General features: G+C 43.7%; 1 protein-coding gene across 6 annotated transcripts in view; it reads right to left on the bottom strand.

Moving 5' to 3' along the window:
* Positions 1-1187: 1187 nt before the first annotated feature.
* The window catches only part of LOC137571441 (period circadian protein homolog 2-like), a 75228-nt gene continuing 59432 nt past the window's right edge, over positions 1188-16983 (bottom strand). For all 6 annotated transcript variants that reach the window (XM_068280550.1, XM_068280556.1, XM_068280551.1 and 3 more), the window contains 2 exons: positions 14596-14746; positions 1188-5042 (listed from right to left, as the gene is read on the bottom strand). In XM_068280550.1, coding sequence (XP_068136651.1) covers positions 4944-5042; positions 14596-14746 — 250 coding nt within the window. In that variant the 3' untranslated portion in view covers positions 1188-4943. The remainder of the gene's footprint in view (positions 5043-14595; positions 14747-16983) is intronic.

The following is a 16983-nucleotide window of genomic DNA, read 5'->3' as shown; positions in this document are numbered from 1 at the left end:
TTTACGGACCACGGATACACGGATGGGTAGTGAAAAGCAATGGGAAAACGCATCTCCATCTCCACAGGCAAAATAGCACCAAAAACTGATGAAAAACGGATAGCCTGAACTTTATTATTGGCCCAAAAACTCCTCCCACTACTTTCCTAATAATAGAGACATTTTCTGTCCGTAAAAACTGAACGGAAACTGATGCACTTTAAACAGTTTGTGGTCTGGTGGTACTTCCCCTGATCCCGGACTGCAGTGTCCGTCCTGCAACCGTGCCTAGTGTCGACCTAGCCTAAACGAGCAAGGAGTGTTTGTGGGCATCAGAATTTGTCGTATTAAGTATGTGTTTAGAGGAAGTAAAGTGTGGCAGAGTCTGGTCGCAATGGATTTAGTTGGTCGGACAATTTAACGTAGGATCATATGGGAACTATGGATGTGAACTAACGGTCTTTTCTGGAACTCTGTGCTGCAGGGGTACTTCTTGATACAATGTAGTGACAGAAATAAAGGTAGTGGATTCATGTGTGCAGCAGTGTGGAGACTAGTGATGGTCAATGAGATGCAAATAATTTGATTCCCTGATTATGCAAGTTTTGTATGCAGATTTATGCAATTTGAAAATGGCCCAAGTGAGCAAGTGATGAGTGGGGTTGAGTGTTTTATGCTAAATACACACTGATTTCCGATAGAAAATAGATTTCCCATATGTTAATTCGCTATGGCAGGGGTCCAAGCCCTTACATACACACAAGCACTGCACTAGGGGTGGGATTTCACTATGGCACCACACTAGGGATAGAATTAACTGTGGCATGGGTTCCCCAGTAGTGAACTTCCATCCTCTGATGCCCAGCATAACCGCTGATGAGGTCAGCTGGCCATTGATGTTTGCAAACCAGTGCATACTGACATGAAGGAGCGTTCGAGAACACATTCACCATGGCAAACTCCATCCCTATTGGCCAGCTGACACCAGGGCAGTGGTTATACTAGGCATTATGAGATCGAAGTCTGTAGCCGACGCACCCATTTCATGGTGAATTCCATCCATAAGCCATACCATCCTGCACCAATCTTTTAGTGAAATTTATGAAATGTTCCTTAGCGATCTTAAGAAACAATGCAAATGGGACATGAGCAAGGATTCATAGCTGCAGATCGATAATCATAAAAAAAAGAAGATTCGTAAACACACGTTTACATAAAAAATAGAAGTTTTTATTTTCATTTGCCTACCAAGTAACAGATGAGACAAGGCAAGTTCATGGACGCACAGGAAAGGACACATAAACCTGTAGGATTTGGTCGCACGTGAGATTAACAGTCGATGTTAGTGTAATTTACCAGGGCAGATCCAGAGCTTGATCCATTTACTGTATATCTCAGGACAGGAGACATTGCTGAAGTAGGATACAGTGGAAAACTTTGGGGGCATGATTCAATTGCAGGTGATAAAAGACTTGCGACATGCATGCAAATCTCCTATTACCCTATACATACATACACACACACTCCCATCTCACTAGCTGTTTTAGCTACAAACTCAATGCTCCCAATGCCTGGGCAAATTTTAACTCGCCTGGAACACTGAACTGATTTACGGTAAGTGCTACAAAGGTAGCAGGGACAATTTCTATTGCTTTCACCAAGCTGTTTCACTCAATCCTTCACTATCACTTTTTCAATTCTTACAAATATTTTTTCCCCCCTAAAAAGCATCCCCCTCTCCTACTCCACCCCTCATCCCACTTTGCAGGCAGCTGAGCAGGACAGCTCTAGAAAAGAAGGCAGAAGAATGAATAACAGAAGTCTAGGTGAAAAGACATTTAATGGGGAAGAAAAAGTTCAGATAAAAATGATAAAAGAAAAAAAAAAGTAAATACACAAGATGATAGAACAGGATAGAAGTATACAGAAGAAAAGGATTACAGAAGAGAAGTATACCGATACAAATATTAAAACTAATGTTAATAAATATTTTATCTACTTTTATTTCAAATTAAACTATTACTTTTAATCCTTTGCTATAAATAGGTAGAGGGTCAAAACTGATATTATGTACCTTATTTTAGTATGAAAGGGGACTCCCAGATTTCACCATAAATCTTCTACCCAGCAGCACCTACCTCCGCATGCTTGGGGCAGTTACACCCACATCTGGTACCTTGGTATCCTTTGTCATTGACATGGACGAGGGGGATTTGCAAGAGTGGGGAGAGATCTCGCCCAGTCCCCATCATGGACCTTGTGGGCTGGTATTGTCCAGGAGGCAGAGCCCCACACTGTCTGGTTAAACTGTCCTGGCAAAACCAGCCTACAGGAAATAAACAGAGGCTTGGAAGGCAGAAGCTATGCCAATTTAGGCTCCTTTTCCACTTGCAAGCGCAATCGCAAGTGTGTTTTTTTCACTCAACGCGATTGCGACATTCACCGTCGGGAGCGAAATGCAACTGTGGCAATAATCGCACAGCACTACGATTGCGCTCAGGGAACGATCAAAACGCGCTAATGGAAAAAGTGCACCGCAATTTACATGTAAATCACGTTGCACTAGCGATCGGCAAAACACCAGCGATCTGCTTTTTCAAGCGGATCCCGGCCCTAAGTAAGTGTTATAGATTTGATTGAAATTAGACAAAAATGATGCCAAAAGCACCGTTCTGAGACAAGCAATGTAAACCCTCTGTGTAATGTTAATTTGCCCTGATTCTGTACTTAAAACATCTACTCACATCTAAAACTACTAACTGAATCAAGTGAAAAGAATGTCAGGATGATAAATAGGAATTTCAGCGAGTTATTTGTTGCATAGCCAGGCGAGTTAATATTTGCCTGGCCTTATTTTATTAATTTAGTCATGCAAATTCAAATTTGCTTGAATTAAACACTTGCCAGCCATTGACACTCATGATTGTTGTAACTGAATCATGCCCCTGGTGTATTCATCAATGCAATAAACTGGAGCTTGAACTGCCCACGGTGATCTCCTGGTCCATGGTCACACACTGAAGTGCTGTGTATCCATTTTTGCTACACTGAACCTGTCACTAGATCTCAAGGTTTCTTCACATGGAACACAGTCACACTCTCACTTTACAAGATTTACAAAGACAAGACAGGCACAGTGGTCTGTAGTAACACACACACGCTACAAATACAGTCTTTGGGTCTAAGGACAGGCAACTAGGAAGGTGACGTGGATAGTTCATCATAAGGTGCTTTGAAATCCAGCCTTCGTCGTTGCCATGACCCTACAAGATCAGGAAACTTCTCTAGTTTAGAATCAGAGTTAACCCAGAGTCACCTCTATCATACACACAGGTGTAGAGGTCCTCATATTCCTGAAGCTGATCTCTTGTCGCATTAGCTCCATAAAATCACGACAGTGCTCTGCATAGTTAGCAGAAAAGCCTAGCGATTGTGCTGCAGTAACAGAAGGGCTTTAAAAGTCAGTGACTGTGAAGTCTATAGATAGTGCTCTGTCCATAAATGTGAAGTTTGCCCTGATCAATGATGGAATTACTTTGCAGATGGCATTCCATTCCAAAAGAAAGCATGTTCTGTTCACTTTCTGTATAGACTGAAAACAGTGCTTTGTTCAGTAATGCTAAGTTTCTGTTCATTCACTAGAAATAAGCATACTTTATTTTCCAGAAGGCATATAAGATGATAAGCCGTTTAATAACCAGAACGCCTGTAGATGGTGCTTTGTACAGCAGGTGAGGCTCTGTTTAGAAACTGGAAAACCTACATGTGGTGCTCCATTCAATAGCTACAAAGCCTGTAGGTGCTACTTTGGTCAGTCACAGGAAAGACTATAGGCGTTGCTCCTTTAGTAACTACAAAAGCCTGTAGGTTGTGATTTGTCCAACTGATGAAGTTATTAAGTAACTAGAAAGCCTGTAGGTAATGTTCTGTTCACTTACTAGAAAACCTACTGATGGTGCTCTGGTCAGTATCTGGAAAGTCTACAGGTGGTGCTCCATTTAGCTGCCTGCAGATTGTGCTGTTCAGCAACTAGAAATCATAGAGATGGTTCTCTGGCTTGTAACTGGAAAGTCAACAGGTGGTGCTCCCTTCAGCTGCCTGTTGATGGTGCTGTTCAGCAACTAGAAGGCCTATAGATAGCGCTCTGGCATGTAACTGAAAAATCAACAGGCGGTTCTCCATTCAGCTGCCTGTAGATGGTGATCTGTTCAGCAACTAGAAAGCCTGCACTCTTGTTAAGCTTCAGGAAGCTCTTTGTAATTGTAGCAAATGGTGCTGACTTATGTTCTTTGATTTCAGTGGATATTACAGCATTACATCCAATGCTGGGATGAGTCTAGGCAGTAAGAGAAGTGTTCTACTAGAAATCACATTTAGAGGGTCAATGCAATAAATATGTCCAAAATAGTAAAAATATTTCACAACCCTTCCAAATACTGGCGTACAGAATTTTGTTTATAAAGTATACAAATGCTCTTATGCAAAAATTGTGTAAATATTTAAAAATAGGTTTCTTAGAAAGTCTACAGTCATAAAACTTCTGTATTACTCTTCCTATGCAATGTTTCACAGCTAACAATATCTACAAATTCTTTTGGTACCAGGTCTGTGCCACAGTCATCCAGTGTTTGTCTAGAAGAGACTATAAAAATGACCTTCGTGAGTTCTAATACGTAAATGAAACTGTACAGCAAACTGGATGCCAGTACCGATGGAAACCTGAATGAAAGCGGAACCAGGGTTGGTTTCCTCAAAGGACCTCACAAAACATAAAAGTTCCTTGAAAATGAAAAAGGAATTGTATAACTATGTGGTGGAAGATGGTTCCCACTAGCTGGAAGAGACCAAGACCAACAGGATATCTGATGCCCACTTAAGGATGAGCATACAGGATGAACAGGGCTCATATGCCAGCAGTGTTTGAGCTAACTGCCAAGGAATCTCCGTTATCTTCCATACTGGCACTAATCACATGATTCCATGATGTCACTGAGCTCCAGTGCCTGGATGGTGTCACAGTACTCTGTACAGTCTGTACCTCTGTCCTTGCAGAAAACACAGCCCTGGAATAAAAGAATGAAAGTTATCACTATGGATCCACGCTATAACGGATTAGAAAAGGTTAGAAATGCTTATGGAATAGGTCACCAATGTGAAGGAAGGGGCTCTGCAGAATACCTATTTCGGGCCACTAGGCCATGCCCACTGCCCCCCCATAATGTATCTTTCTCTTGGGCAGAAGTTGTGAGTGGGGAAGGCATCAGTAGGACATTGGAGGAGAAGAGAGGGAGAGGTTAGGTTGTGTATTGTGAAGTCAGAAATGTAAGTGGGACAGAAGTTGTAATGTACATGCAAAGCACGGAAGCCTGAATCTGATTCTGAGTTGAATTACAGGCCAATACAGAAATTTGCACTGAGGTGAAAGGAGATTAAAGGTGTTTTAGTGAGAAAGTAAAGTCTAGATGTGACATTCATGTTGAATTGTAGAGGAAGAAGTTTTGTAAGTGGAATACAAGATAAAAAGGATAGGTAGTAAAGACAGGAGCTAATGAGAGCTTGTAGGAGGAGTTGGGTGGTCTCTGGGGTAAGATGAGGTCTACTTTGGAGATGCAGTGCAGGTAGATGTAATAAGTTCTAGAAAAGTTTTAAAAATGTGAAAAGTTAAGTAATGTGGGAAGTAAAGGAAAGCACCAAATCACAGATGACAAGAAGGTAAAATGCCTATAAGGTGGGGCAAATGGCAAAGTCATTTATAGTAGTAATTCAAACCAGGTTGAAATCGCCAGTTAGGATTGCAGATCACAAATGTAAACCTCATTATTGGGTCCCTAGACTCAGGTACACTGTTCCACAATCACGATTACTCCATTGTTTTTATCTTTTGAGACAGTTAGATTCCTGCCCACACATATACCTATACACTTGTCTAAAGGTGCCCACACATCTACTGATTTGGCAGCAGATCGACCACCCAATTCGATAATTTTTATGAAATTGGATGAAAAACAGTGCCGCCAAAAGCATGCCAGATCAACGATTTTATCAATTTCGAGCAAAATTTGGTCGAATGTATCGACCGGACATGCTGCCCGATGGGCTGACATGCTCTATTGGGTGCACGGCAGTAACGGCGAGTGATAACTGTGAGCGACAAATGCAACGGAAATCCCCGGCCGATGTCCTCCCGTGCCACCCGCATTAATACATTACCCCTCCACGGCCCACTGGACTCCTCCTCCGGGTTCCCCTCCCACAAGGGCTGAAAACCCGGAAGAGGAGTCTGGCAGGCAGGGAAGAGGTGATGTATTAATGCAGGTGGCATGGGGGAGGGGCATTTACACTAGCAGTCAGGGGTGACGAGGCGGCATCACGAGGCCGATAGATTTCATGCTGAAATTGGTCAGGAATCGGCCTGCGGTTTATGGCGGCCAACAGATCTCTCTCGGATAGGATTCGATCAGAGAGAGATCTGTCTATTGGTCAATCGGCTGACAAAATTGCTAGATGTATGGGTACCATAAGAAAGTAATTAAATCAAATAGCAAAGGCACTTTGAAAATTAAGCATTAACCTCAGTGGATAGAAGCACACACATGCCCCGTGGCTTATGGCTATGGAAGCTGACATTTATTTTCTGTTAAGCAATACCAGTTACCCGGCTATCATGCTGATCCTCTGCCTCTATAATGTTTAGCCATTGACCCTGAACAAGCATGCAGCAGATTAGGGGTTTCTGTCACATCTTACAGGATTAGCTATATGCTTTTTTTTTTGGTGTGAATTACACACTATTGCAAGTCAAATAGATCAGCAGGGCTGCCAGGCAACTGGTATTGTTTAAAAGGAAATAAATATGGCAGCTTCCATATACTTGTCATTTCAGGTTCCCTTCGAACTTGCACTGCACAGTAATCAGCCGTCCCTAGTTCAGGAGAGTCCAACTCAAATACACAGTGGGCCAACCTCATTGTCTAGTGGCCACTTCTCTCCCTCATACAGTTCCCTTGAGTCTAATGGCCACCCTCCCTCCCTATACAGTTCCTTGGTGCCTAGTGCCCCATTTCCCTCCACCATGTGGCTTCCCTGGTGGTCTAGTGCTTCCCTCCCTCCCATACCATGCATGCACAGAGATGTCCAAAAACGTAAGTACTGTGAAAAATACCAAGTTCTCCTTGGCTCAGATTGGCACAGCGGCGTCCTGAATGAGGTCATCGCTCCGGGCTCCCCCCCCCCCCCCCTCCTCCTCTCCCCCGTATACCTCACACGTTCCGCGGTACTCCGGAGGTAGGTAACAGTGATATTGAAATGCTGGTGCTACTTCCCCAATAATCCCACGCGACCACCCATGTGATGTCGCAACACATTGAAAAAAGGAGAAAAAGACCAGGGCACTGCCCGATAAAAGCTCTTTATTGTGGCTGGGTAGGTGGCATACAGCAGTGGGAGAAAGCAAAAAGCCTGAAAGCTGTTTCCCAAGGACTAGCTTTGCTTCCTCAGAGGCAGTGTCATATAGCATAGATCACTGCCTCTGAGTCAGGTGCTTGCAGGCCAAACATAATGCTAAGTGAGGAAACCACTTGTGGGCCAAGCTTGATGGCAGATTTGGCCCGCAGGACAGAGTTTGCCACATGTATGCTCTAGTTGAAGCCAAGGTCAAGCATGGCTTCTTATGGCATAGAGAACGCCCGTACCGAGCAAACATCCAACTCAAAATTTCACAAAAGTTAAAACATACTAACTAAAAAAATAAATAAATATGAATGTGTAAATACATCAAAGGGGCAAAATGTGTAATCAACATAGCTTGATCTGGTTGGGTAGTGTAATGGTTAAGGGCTCTGCCTCTGACATGGGAGACCAGGGTTCGAATCTTGGCTGTGCCTGTTCAGTAAGCCAGCACCTATTCAGCAGGAGACCTTAGGCAAGTCTCCCTAACACTGCTACTGTCTATAGAGCGCGTCCTAGTGGCTGCAGCTCTGGTGCTTTGAGTCCGCCAGGAGAAAAGCGCTATATAAGTGTTTGTCTTTGTCTTTTGGTCACCCATCAATATTGGGCACATAAGCCTACATTAAAGAGAACAACGTCTTAACCAGACATGACAGACTGATTACGTGATCTGTCAAATACGCTTCCTGCCTATTTAGATTGGCCTAATGCCATGCTGCATACAATTAACACTACAATTAGCAGGAAAACAAAAAGAATTAGCATCTATTTAACTCTGTAGTATAAGCAGTTTACAAGTCTGCCTCCCAGCCTAAATGTGGCAGCATGCGACAATCACATCTTCAAAAAGATGAAAAAAAAACATGGGAGACGTAGTTCAAATACAACTGCAGCTCACTAGTGACCATTACAAAGTTTGAAAGGAATGCCCTTTAGGCACAGCAGCCTCACATCCAATGCATTGAAGCGCACCTGGACTGAGAGGGATATGGAGGCTGCCATATTTCTTTCCATTTAAACAATACCAGTTGCCTGGTTGTTTTGCTGATCATCTGCCTTTAATACTTTTGCCAAAGACCCTGTACAAGCATTCAAATCCGGTGTTTCTGACTGAAGTCTGACTGGATTAGCTGCAGGTTTGTTTCAGGTGTTCGATTCAGACACTACTGCTGCCAAAGATCAGCAGGACACTGTGCAACTGGTATTGATTATAAGGAAATAAATATTGCAGCCTCCATATACCTCTCATTTCAGGGGTCCCAAAACACATTTCTGAGATATAGTCCTGACAAAAGCTCAAGTGGACATTTCCAAAATGTACTTTATGATGTGTGTACTGTATATGCTGGTAGTTTTTGTGTTTTTGTGGTCAGGGCCTCCTGGCCTTAATAAATGTAAAAAAATGCTATTTATTTTGTCAGCGTGATCTCTAACATGGCATCAAACAAGTATAAATGGCCAAAGTTAAACGATTTAAGTATGAAGCTTGAAATAGCCTCCAGATTGCCAGAAACGTGATGATCCGCCTAAAAAGACACGGAACACTCACCCCACAGCAGATAATCCTGCCATGTACTGGTTACAGGACACTATATACAGGACAATGACCACCTGGTCAGCACGTGTGCCTACCTTCTGCCTTCAGATATGTGCGCTACATTTCTCAGGTTAAGCTAAACATGTCCCAAAACTTAAGATGTCCCAGACAGACCCAGCTATTTCCAGATCGGATTTATCCTGTAGCCAATTATAGCAGCTGCCCGAGGGCAATCCGATTAGTGAATTAACCAGCAGAACTTAGTTTACACCGCTTCTATGGTGCAGAATCTGCCACCATCTATAAGTCTTTATGTTTGATAGAGCATAAAATTCAAGGAAATACTTAGACCTGTTTTTTTTTCCTTACCAAAGAGCATTGAAAAAACTTCTAGTGCAATGCACATACTGATTTTAACTAGAATAGGCAAGTTTCACAGTAATAGGCACCTTAAAGGAAACCAGAAATAGCTGAAAAACAAAAATTCCTATATACCTGGGGCTTCCTCCAGCCCACTGCGGCCAGATCGCTCCCTTGGCAGCGTCCTCCCCCTCCTCGATCTTCTGTAAGGGTCCCAGTATCTTTGGCCAGTCGTCTTGCTCCCATCGCCGGGAGTAGTACTGCACAGGCGCAGAGAGCGAGACAGGGGAGTGCACGCAGCTGCACTGCGCATGCGCCAAATGATCCAAGATACCGGGACCCGTTACAGAAGATCAAGGATGCAGAGGACGTTTCTAAGGGAGCGATCAGGCCGGAGGGGGCTGGAGGAAGCCCCAGGCATGTATGATATTTTTTTTCCAGTCATCTCTGATACATTTTAAAAAGCATTGTTGCTTACTGAATTCTAGATTCTTATTTGATTATAAAAACTAATGTCTAAGAACAAGTATTGTTTTGTCCCTCAAATGATACTAGTGTTAAAACTGAAAAATCTTAAGCCAACAGCTGTATATAAACAGAAATATAGCGCTATTAAGTTTTGTTAGTATTTCTCCTGTCAGTCAAGAGGCTGCCCTTTTTTCAGGTCGGTTCAAGTGGACCTGAACTCTTGCACGGGACAGAAGGAAAACAGAGAGAAATGTACACTGTTTGTAATTAGAGAGTTTAGCCTGTCTAATCCCTCCTCATCTGTGTCTTATCACAAGATGTAATTTGATCTCTCCTGTGTCAGCTGACTGCCATGGCAGAAAAACTAATTTGAAAGCACAGGATGTTAATAATATGTCTGCTTCCATGAAAGTAAAAACACTGCATATTGATAGCAGGATTTGTATTAGCTGAAACAAAGAAATGTTTATCTTTAAAGTTATGATGCTGTTGCTTATCTTTTAGAGCTGAGATGAAGTTCTGAGTTCAGGTCCGCTTTAAATGTCTCAAAGCTGATTTTAGCCACTCCCCTTGTGGATGGCTTGTGAATCTGAGCAGTGAGGACAGCACATCAGCTATCCCCTTGTGGATGGCTTGTGAATCTGAGCAGTGAGGACAGCACATCAGCTACTCCCCTTGTGGATGGCTTGTGAATCTGAGCAGTGAGGACAGCACATCAGCCACTCCCCTTGTGGACGGCTTGTGAATCTGAGCAGTGAGGACAGCACATCAGCTACTCCCCTTGTGGATGGCTTGTGAATATGAGCAGTGAGGACAGCACATCAGCCACTCCCCTTGTGGATGGCTTGTGAATCTGAGCAGTGAGGACAGCACATCAGCTCTCCCCTTGTGGATGGCTTGTGAATCTGAGCAGTGAGGACAGCACATCAGCCACTCCTCTTGTGGACGGCTTGCGAATCTGAGCAGTGAGGACAGCACATCAGCCACTCCCCTTGTGGATGGCTTGTGAATCTGAGCAGTGAGGACAGCACATCAGCCACTCCTCTTGTGGATGGCTTGTGAATCTGAGCAGTGAGGACAGCACATCAGCCACTCCCCTTGTGGATGGCTTGTGAATCTGAGCAGTGAGGACAGCACATCAGCTCTCCCCTTGTGGACGGCTTGTGAATCTGAGCAGTGAGGACAGCACATCAGCCACTCCCCTTGTGGACGGCTTGTGAATCTGAGCAGTGAGGACAGCACATCAGCTCTCCCCTTGTGGACGGCTTGTGAATCTGAGCAGTGAGGACAGCACATCAGCCACTCCCCTTGTGGACGGCTTGTGAATCTGAGCAGTGAGGACAGCACATCAGCTACTCCCCTTGTGGATGGCTTGTGAGTCTGAGCAGTGAGGACAGCACATTAGCTCTCCCCTTGTGGATGGCTTGTGAATCTGAGCAGTGAGGACAGCACATCAGCCACTCCCCTTGTGGACGGCTTGTGAATCTGAGCAGTGAGGACAGCACATCAGCTCTCCCCTTGTGGATGGCTTGTGAATCTGAGCACTGAGGACAGCACATCAGGTCTCCCCTTGTGGATGGCTTGTGAATCTGAGCAGTGAGGACAGCACATCAGCCACTCCCCTTGTGGATGGCTTGTGAATCTGAGCAGTGAGGACAGCACATCAGCCACTCCCCTTGTGGACGGCTTGTGAATCTGAGCAGTGAGGACAGCACATCAGCCACTCCCCTTGTGGACGGCTTGTGAATCTGAGCAGTGAGGACAGCACATTAGCTCTCCCCTTGTGGATGGCTTGTGAATCTGAGCAGTGAGGACAGCACATCAGCTCTACCCTTGTGGATGGCTTGTGAATCTGAGCAGTGAGGACAGCACATCAGCCACTCCCCTTGTGGATGGCTTGTGAATCTGAGCAGTGAGGACAGCACATCAGCCACTCCCCTTGTGGACGGTTTGTGAATCTGAGCAGTGAGGACAGCACATCAGCCACTCCCCTTGTGGACGGCTTGTGAATCTGAGCAGTGAGGACAGCACATCAGCCACTCCCCTTGTGGATGGCTTGTGAATCTGAGCAGTGAGGACAGCACATCAGCCACTCCCCTTGTGGATGGCTTGTGAATCTGAGTACTGAGGACAGCACATCAGCTCTCCCCTTGTGGATGGCTTGTGAATCTGAGCAGTGAGGACAGCACATCAGCCACTCCCCTTGTGGATGGCTTGTGAATCTGAGCAGTGAGGACAGCACATCAGCCACTCCCCTTATGGACGCTTGTGAATCTGAGCAGTGAGGACAGCACATCAGCTCTCCCCTTGTGGATGGCTTGTGAATCTGAGCACTGAGGACAGCACATCAGCTCTACCCTTTGACCTTCTGCAGAAAGGCTCTCATACAGACTGCGTCACATCTGGCTCATTTTAACATGCATTTCAGATTTTCTATATCACAAATATAAATCGGATTCTGGGGTCTATTCATTATCAGCACGGGCCATTTCGGCACAGGGTGAAGCAAAGAAATTGAGTTGTAGCAACAACATCTTCTGTCCCCAACTAATACAACTGATTCATTTTCAATCAATTTTAGCCAGTTTATCGATTGACTGGATATTCTGGAAGATCTCCATGAGTGAGAGTGGGCTTTAGAGGAATGGCCGCATAGCAATGCACTGCAGTGAGCAGTACAACACTAGAAGTACAACTTATACCTACCATACCATAGATTTCTGATTAAATAGAACAGTGTAGGCCAAATGAAATCCCCAAATCAGCCAATTCCAATGGGGGAGGGATCAGTAGGGGAATCTGGAAATGTGGGCGCCTGTAGCTAATGGACTATCTTGGCGTCCTATAGGCACTTATGCAAAATATCGGCTATTGGGCGCCAAAGAAGAAATCTGGGCACCCGATATATAGCGAGATCTTGGCCTGTGCAAACAAAATTTTTCTTTTTGAGAATTAGGGTTTCAATAAATATCGTTTTGAGAATTAAAATATCGCAAATTATCGTTTGGAACTTTATTAACTTACAAATGTATCGCTTTTTGTATTAATGTTATTTGCAGCAGAGAAAGAGGGTTTTAGGGTTAGGCGCCAGGAAGTAGAGTTTAGGGTTAGGCGCCAGGAAGTAGAGTTTAGGGTTAGGCGCCAGGAAGTAGAGTTTAGGGTTAGGCGCCAGGAAGTAGAGTTTAGGGTTAGGCGCCACCAGGGATATTCTGTAAAATCTTAGGCATCACCTTAGGGTTAGGCATCGGTAGAGGGTTTTGAGTGACAGTAGGGTTAGGTTTAGTTGTAGTAAAATATCGGTAATATTTACCAGTGTTTTACTATGTTTATTACTACTGTACATATATTTTCATTTTCATTGTTATAGATGATATTTTGCAATTTTTTTATTACCAATATTTTAGCATATTTATTATTCTATATTAGAAACAATAAAAAAATGTTCAAGACAATATCTTAAAGTTTTATCTATACCCCGAACCCTTTTTTCCTGGTGTCCTTATTTGATTAAGCTTTGGAACACAGACCATTTTAAACCCATGTATGCCTAGTCCAACACTGACCAGCCTGGCCCTACAATACAGGAACTCACAAAGTGTACTGTCACACCAATTCATATGTAATCACACATTCACCAGGGAAACATGGGGTTGCCAAGTGGTCATCACAGCCATCCAACTCATGCCATCAATGAAAGACATGGAAGCTTGGAGTATTTCCTCATGCCATCCTCTAGAGAAGATCTTACTGCACTCCTCTTAGCATGACGTTAAAGCAGACTTAAAGTCAGAACTTCCTCGTTGTTCTAAAAGATAAGCAATAGCATAACCTTTAAAGAAAATGTCTTTATTACGGAAACATTTCTTTGTTACAGCGAATACAAATCCTGCAATTATTCTGCAGTGTGTAGACTTCCTGCTTTCATGGAAGCAGCCATAGTTAACATCCTGCGTTTACAAATCAGATGCTCCGCTGTGGCAGTCAGCTGACCAAGCTTAGAGATCAAATTACAACTTGTGATTATTAACAGGTGAGGCTGGGAACATACTGAGCAGAAACGCTAGCGTTGCGGAAAGCGCAGTGTTATTGCATGCGATGTTAGTCAATGGGCCCAATGAAAAAAACACATATTAAAAAAACCTTAATTGCGTTTTGTATGAGTTTTATAATATGCGTTTTTAAAAACGCTGGTTTATATTTTTTTTCAAAAACGAACATAATGAAAGTCAATGGCGACGCAATGTAATGCGTTTTGCATGTGTTTTTCTGATGCATTTCCGCTTCCTGTTTGCCTAGTGAGTAGTGATTTACATAAAACACAATAGAAAAACATATACAAACCACGAACCGCAAACACGTTAAAACGCACGCAAAACCGTATATGAAAAAACAAAAACGCAAACGCATAGAAAAATGCAATACAAACACACAAACGCATATGCATAAAAACGTGACATTTCCCGGTTCACATTAGGCTGTTTTCAGCCTACGTTCCGCTCCAATAAGTGGAATGCAGCAGCCGCAGCAATGCTTTCCCGATGGGAAAGTTCACATTGCTACATTCCGCTCATCGGAGCGGACGTTCCCGACATGTCGGCACCTTGCGTTCCCGCTCCGCTCACGGAGCGGAACGCAAGCGTACGGGCAGATGCGTCCTAATGTGAACCCGGCCTAAGTGTGCACCCAGCCTGAAGGGGAATTGCTCTCTGTTTTCCTGTGCATGAGTTCAGGTCCACTGTAACAGCAGATGCGGGATTCCCCATATAGCACTTTTGTGAAAGCGCTGGGTAATCCTGAGCACTCACCGCCACTTCCTCAGCCCACGGAAGTCCTCCTCTCTGTATCCAAGGATGGATCTCTCCCAGTTCTTTCCGCTGGTCTTCTGTAAACCGAGGCTGTAGTTTCTGCATTGATTTCAGCCTATCTCTGTCCTCTCGCAGGACCGCATCCATGTCACTGAAAAATGCAAAGTCACAATATGTGCATAGGAAGAGAGCCTGCACAGAGCATGCCTTTGTTAGACGTGCTGCTAGTATTGTGGACCAGTATAAGTTTCAGTAAGTATTCCAGGAATAGTTTTTTGTCTGGATGGGAGAGGTAGGTGTACAGTTCAGTTACACTTAAAGGGGCACTATAGCGAAAAATTGTAAAATTTAAAAAAAATATGTGCAAACAAATATGTATGTTTTTTTCCAGAATAAAATGAGTCATAAATTACCTTTCTCCTATGTTGCTGTCACTTACAGTAGGTAGAAATCTGACAGAAGCGACAGGTTCTGGACTAGTCCATCTCTTCATGGGGGGATTCTCTGGAATGTATTTATTTTCAAAAGCACTTTGTGAATGGTAGTTGCTCTATCCAACTGCCAAAAACTGTAGCGAGCAGGGAAGCTGGCCAGCATCATTGTTTAAATCCTTTTTAGGAAATGTCTTTATAAAGAATAAAAGCCTTGCGGAGAATCCCCTATGAAGAGGTGGACTAGTCCAAAACCTGTCGCTTCTGTCAGGTTTCTACTACCTCCTGTAAGTGACAGCAGCATAGTAGAAAGGTAATTTATGGCTCATTTTACTCTGGAAAAAAACGTACTTCTTATTTGTCTATGTTTGCACATATTTTACAATTTTTCGCCACAGTGCCCCTTTAAGTCCAGGGCTGCCATTCAGAGATTTACAACTGCTAATTCAACAAGAGTTCCCTGCACACTCCCAGGTTCTGTGTGCCACTCTGTAGTGAGCACTGTTAGTGGGTCCTGTACAAGAGTGAAAGAAAACGGTTATGGCTCATTCACACTATGCGAGTTGCAGTGAGTTTTGACTCCCTGCACATAGTGTGCATTTTTTACAAGGGAACATGAAAGTCCATAGGCTTTCATTTTATCATTCACACTACAACAGTGAGTTTCTGTGCAGTGCATTCCTACTTGTCAGGAGTTAAAACTCAAGGAAATCCATGGAAATGCACAACTCACAAACCCATTCACACTTTTTTTTATTTATGCACTTCAACTCACTGACTAGTGTGAATGAGCCCTTAAAGCAGCTTTACAGAAGCATACTATCTCAGCAGAATAACTGACAGAGATCAAAGGAGGAAGAGAGATTTAAAAAAAGATAGAGAGAGAAGTAAGAACGTTTGGGGCTACAATTTACAAAGGGCTGTTCGATTGAAGAAAAAGAATCAGGTGGTTAAAATACAGCATCTGGTATTTTAGACTTATTTTTCCATATTCACAAAGATTTGGAACCTAACCCTACCGAAAAATGTTGCTTCAATTCACCAAGCCCTGTTCCATATGTAGAAGTCTCACCAGTGGAGTCTGCATGAGCCTTTCCTGTGTCCTGTGACAGCTAGTTAGAGAGAAAAAGGCTTCCTGCATCACTGTAGATGTGCTTACATGCCACTACCGTAGAGGTCATTCTTCTGTGTATTGTAATACAGATCTGCACAGCTAATGTGATGCAGAAAAACCTCTTTGAATGTCTCCTTCTCCTGCTCTGTCATTGTGAAGTCCTGCCTGCAAAAGCATCAGATCGAATGGGGTAAGAAGCAGGAGGGGGAGGTTCTTGCTATTGTCTCTCTGCTTTCTGTCAATGCTACTGCATGCTATTTGCTAGCTTCCGACAGATCAGAGCTGGGGATAAATGCTGAATATCCTTCTTGGCTTTACCACATATGCTCAAATCTTTGTGAACTGAAACTTATGGACCTGTGCTGAGGTATTTACCGCACAAGTCTGTAATTTACCTCACTGGTCAGAAGTGTCAGCTTGCCATGCGGTAACCGCCTTAGTGAATTGACATTTCACTAAATGTTGGGTAAAGTCTGATTTCTACATTACCGCATGTGGTAATGCTTTGTGAATTGTAGCCTAAAAAAAGAGGGTCAGGAAGATTCACTACCACACTTAACTTTGAAGGACCCTATAAGCTATAAACTAGTTATAAGAGTCCACTGATTATTGCTGGGGAAGTGGTGGTGGTGCAGGAAAGTATGGGGATGCAATGAAGACATCAGTTGCAAAAACTATTTGAATAGCTATTTGAATAGCCATGACCACCACCAGGCTTTTCCTGTCCTTCACCATGCTGTTCCAGAGCCGAGAGCTCATGGCTGTGCTCTTGTGTGAGAACAAGCGCAGGTGCAGGACGCAGCAGCACAAAGCTCCCGCTCGGGCTAGGCAAAAAAAGTTGAG

The sequence above is a fragment of the Hyperolius riggenbachi genome, chromosome 4 (assembly GCF_040937935.1).
Source record: "Hyperolius riggenbachi isolate aHypRig1 chromosome 4, aHypRig1.pri, whole genome shotgun sequence".
NCBI classification, from domain to species: domain Eukaryota; kingdom Metazoa; phylum Chordata; class Amphibia; order Anura; family Hyperoliidae; genus Hyperolius; species Hyperolius riggenbachi.
The sequence above is the reverse complement of the archived record's forward strand: the minus strand, read 5'-3'. Positions and strand labels throughout refer to the sequence as shown.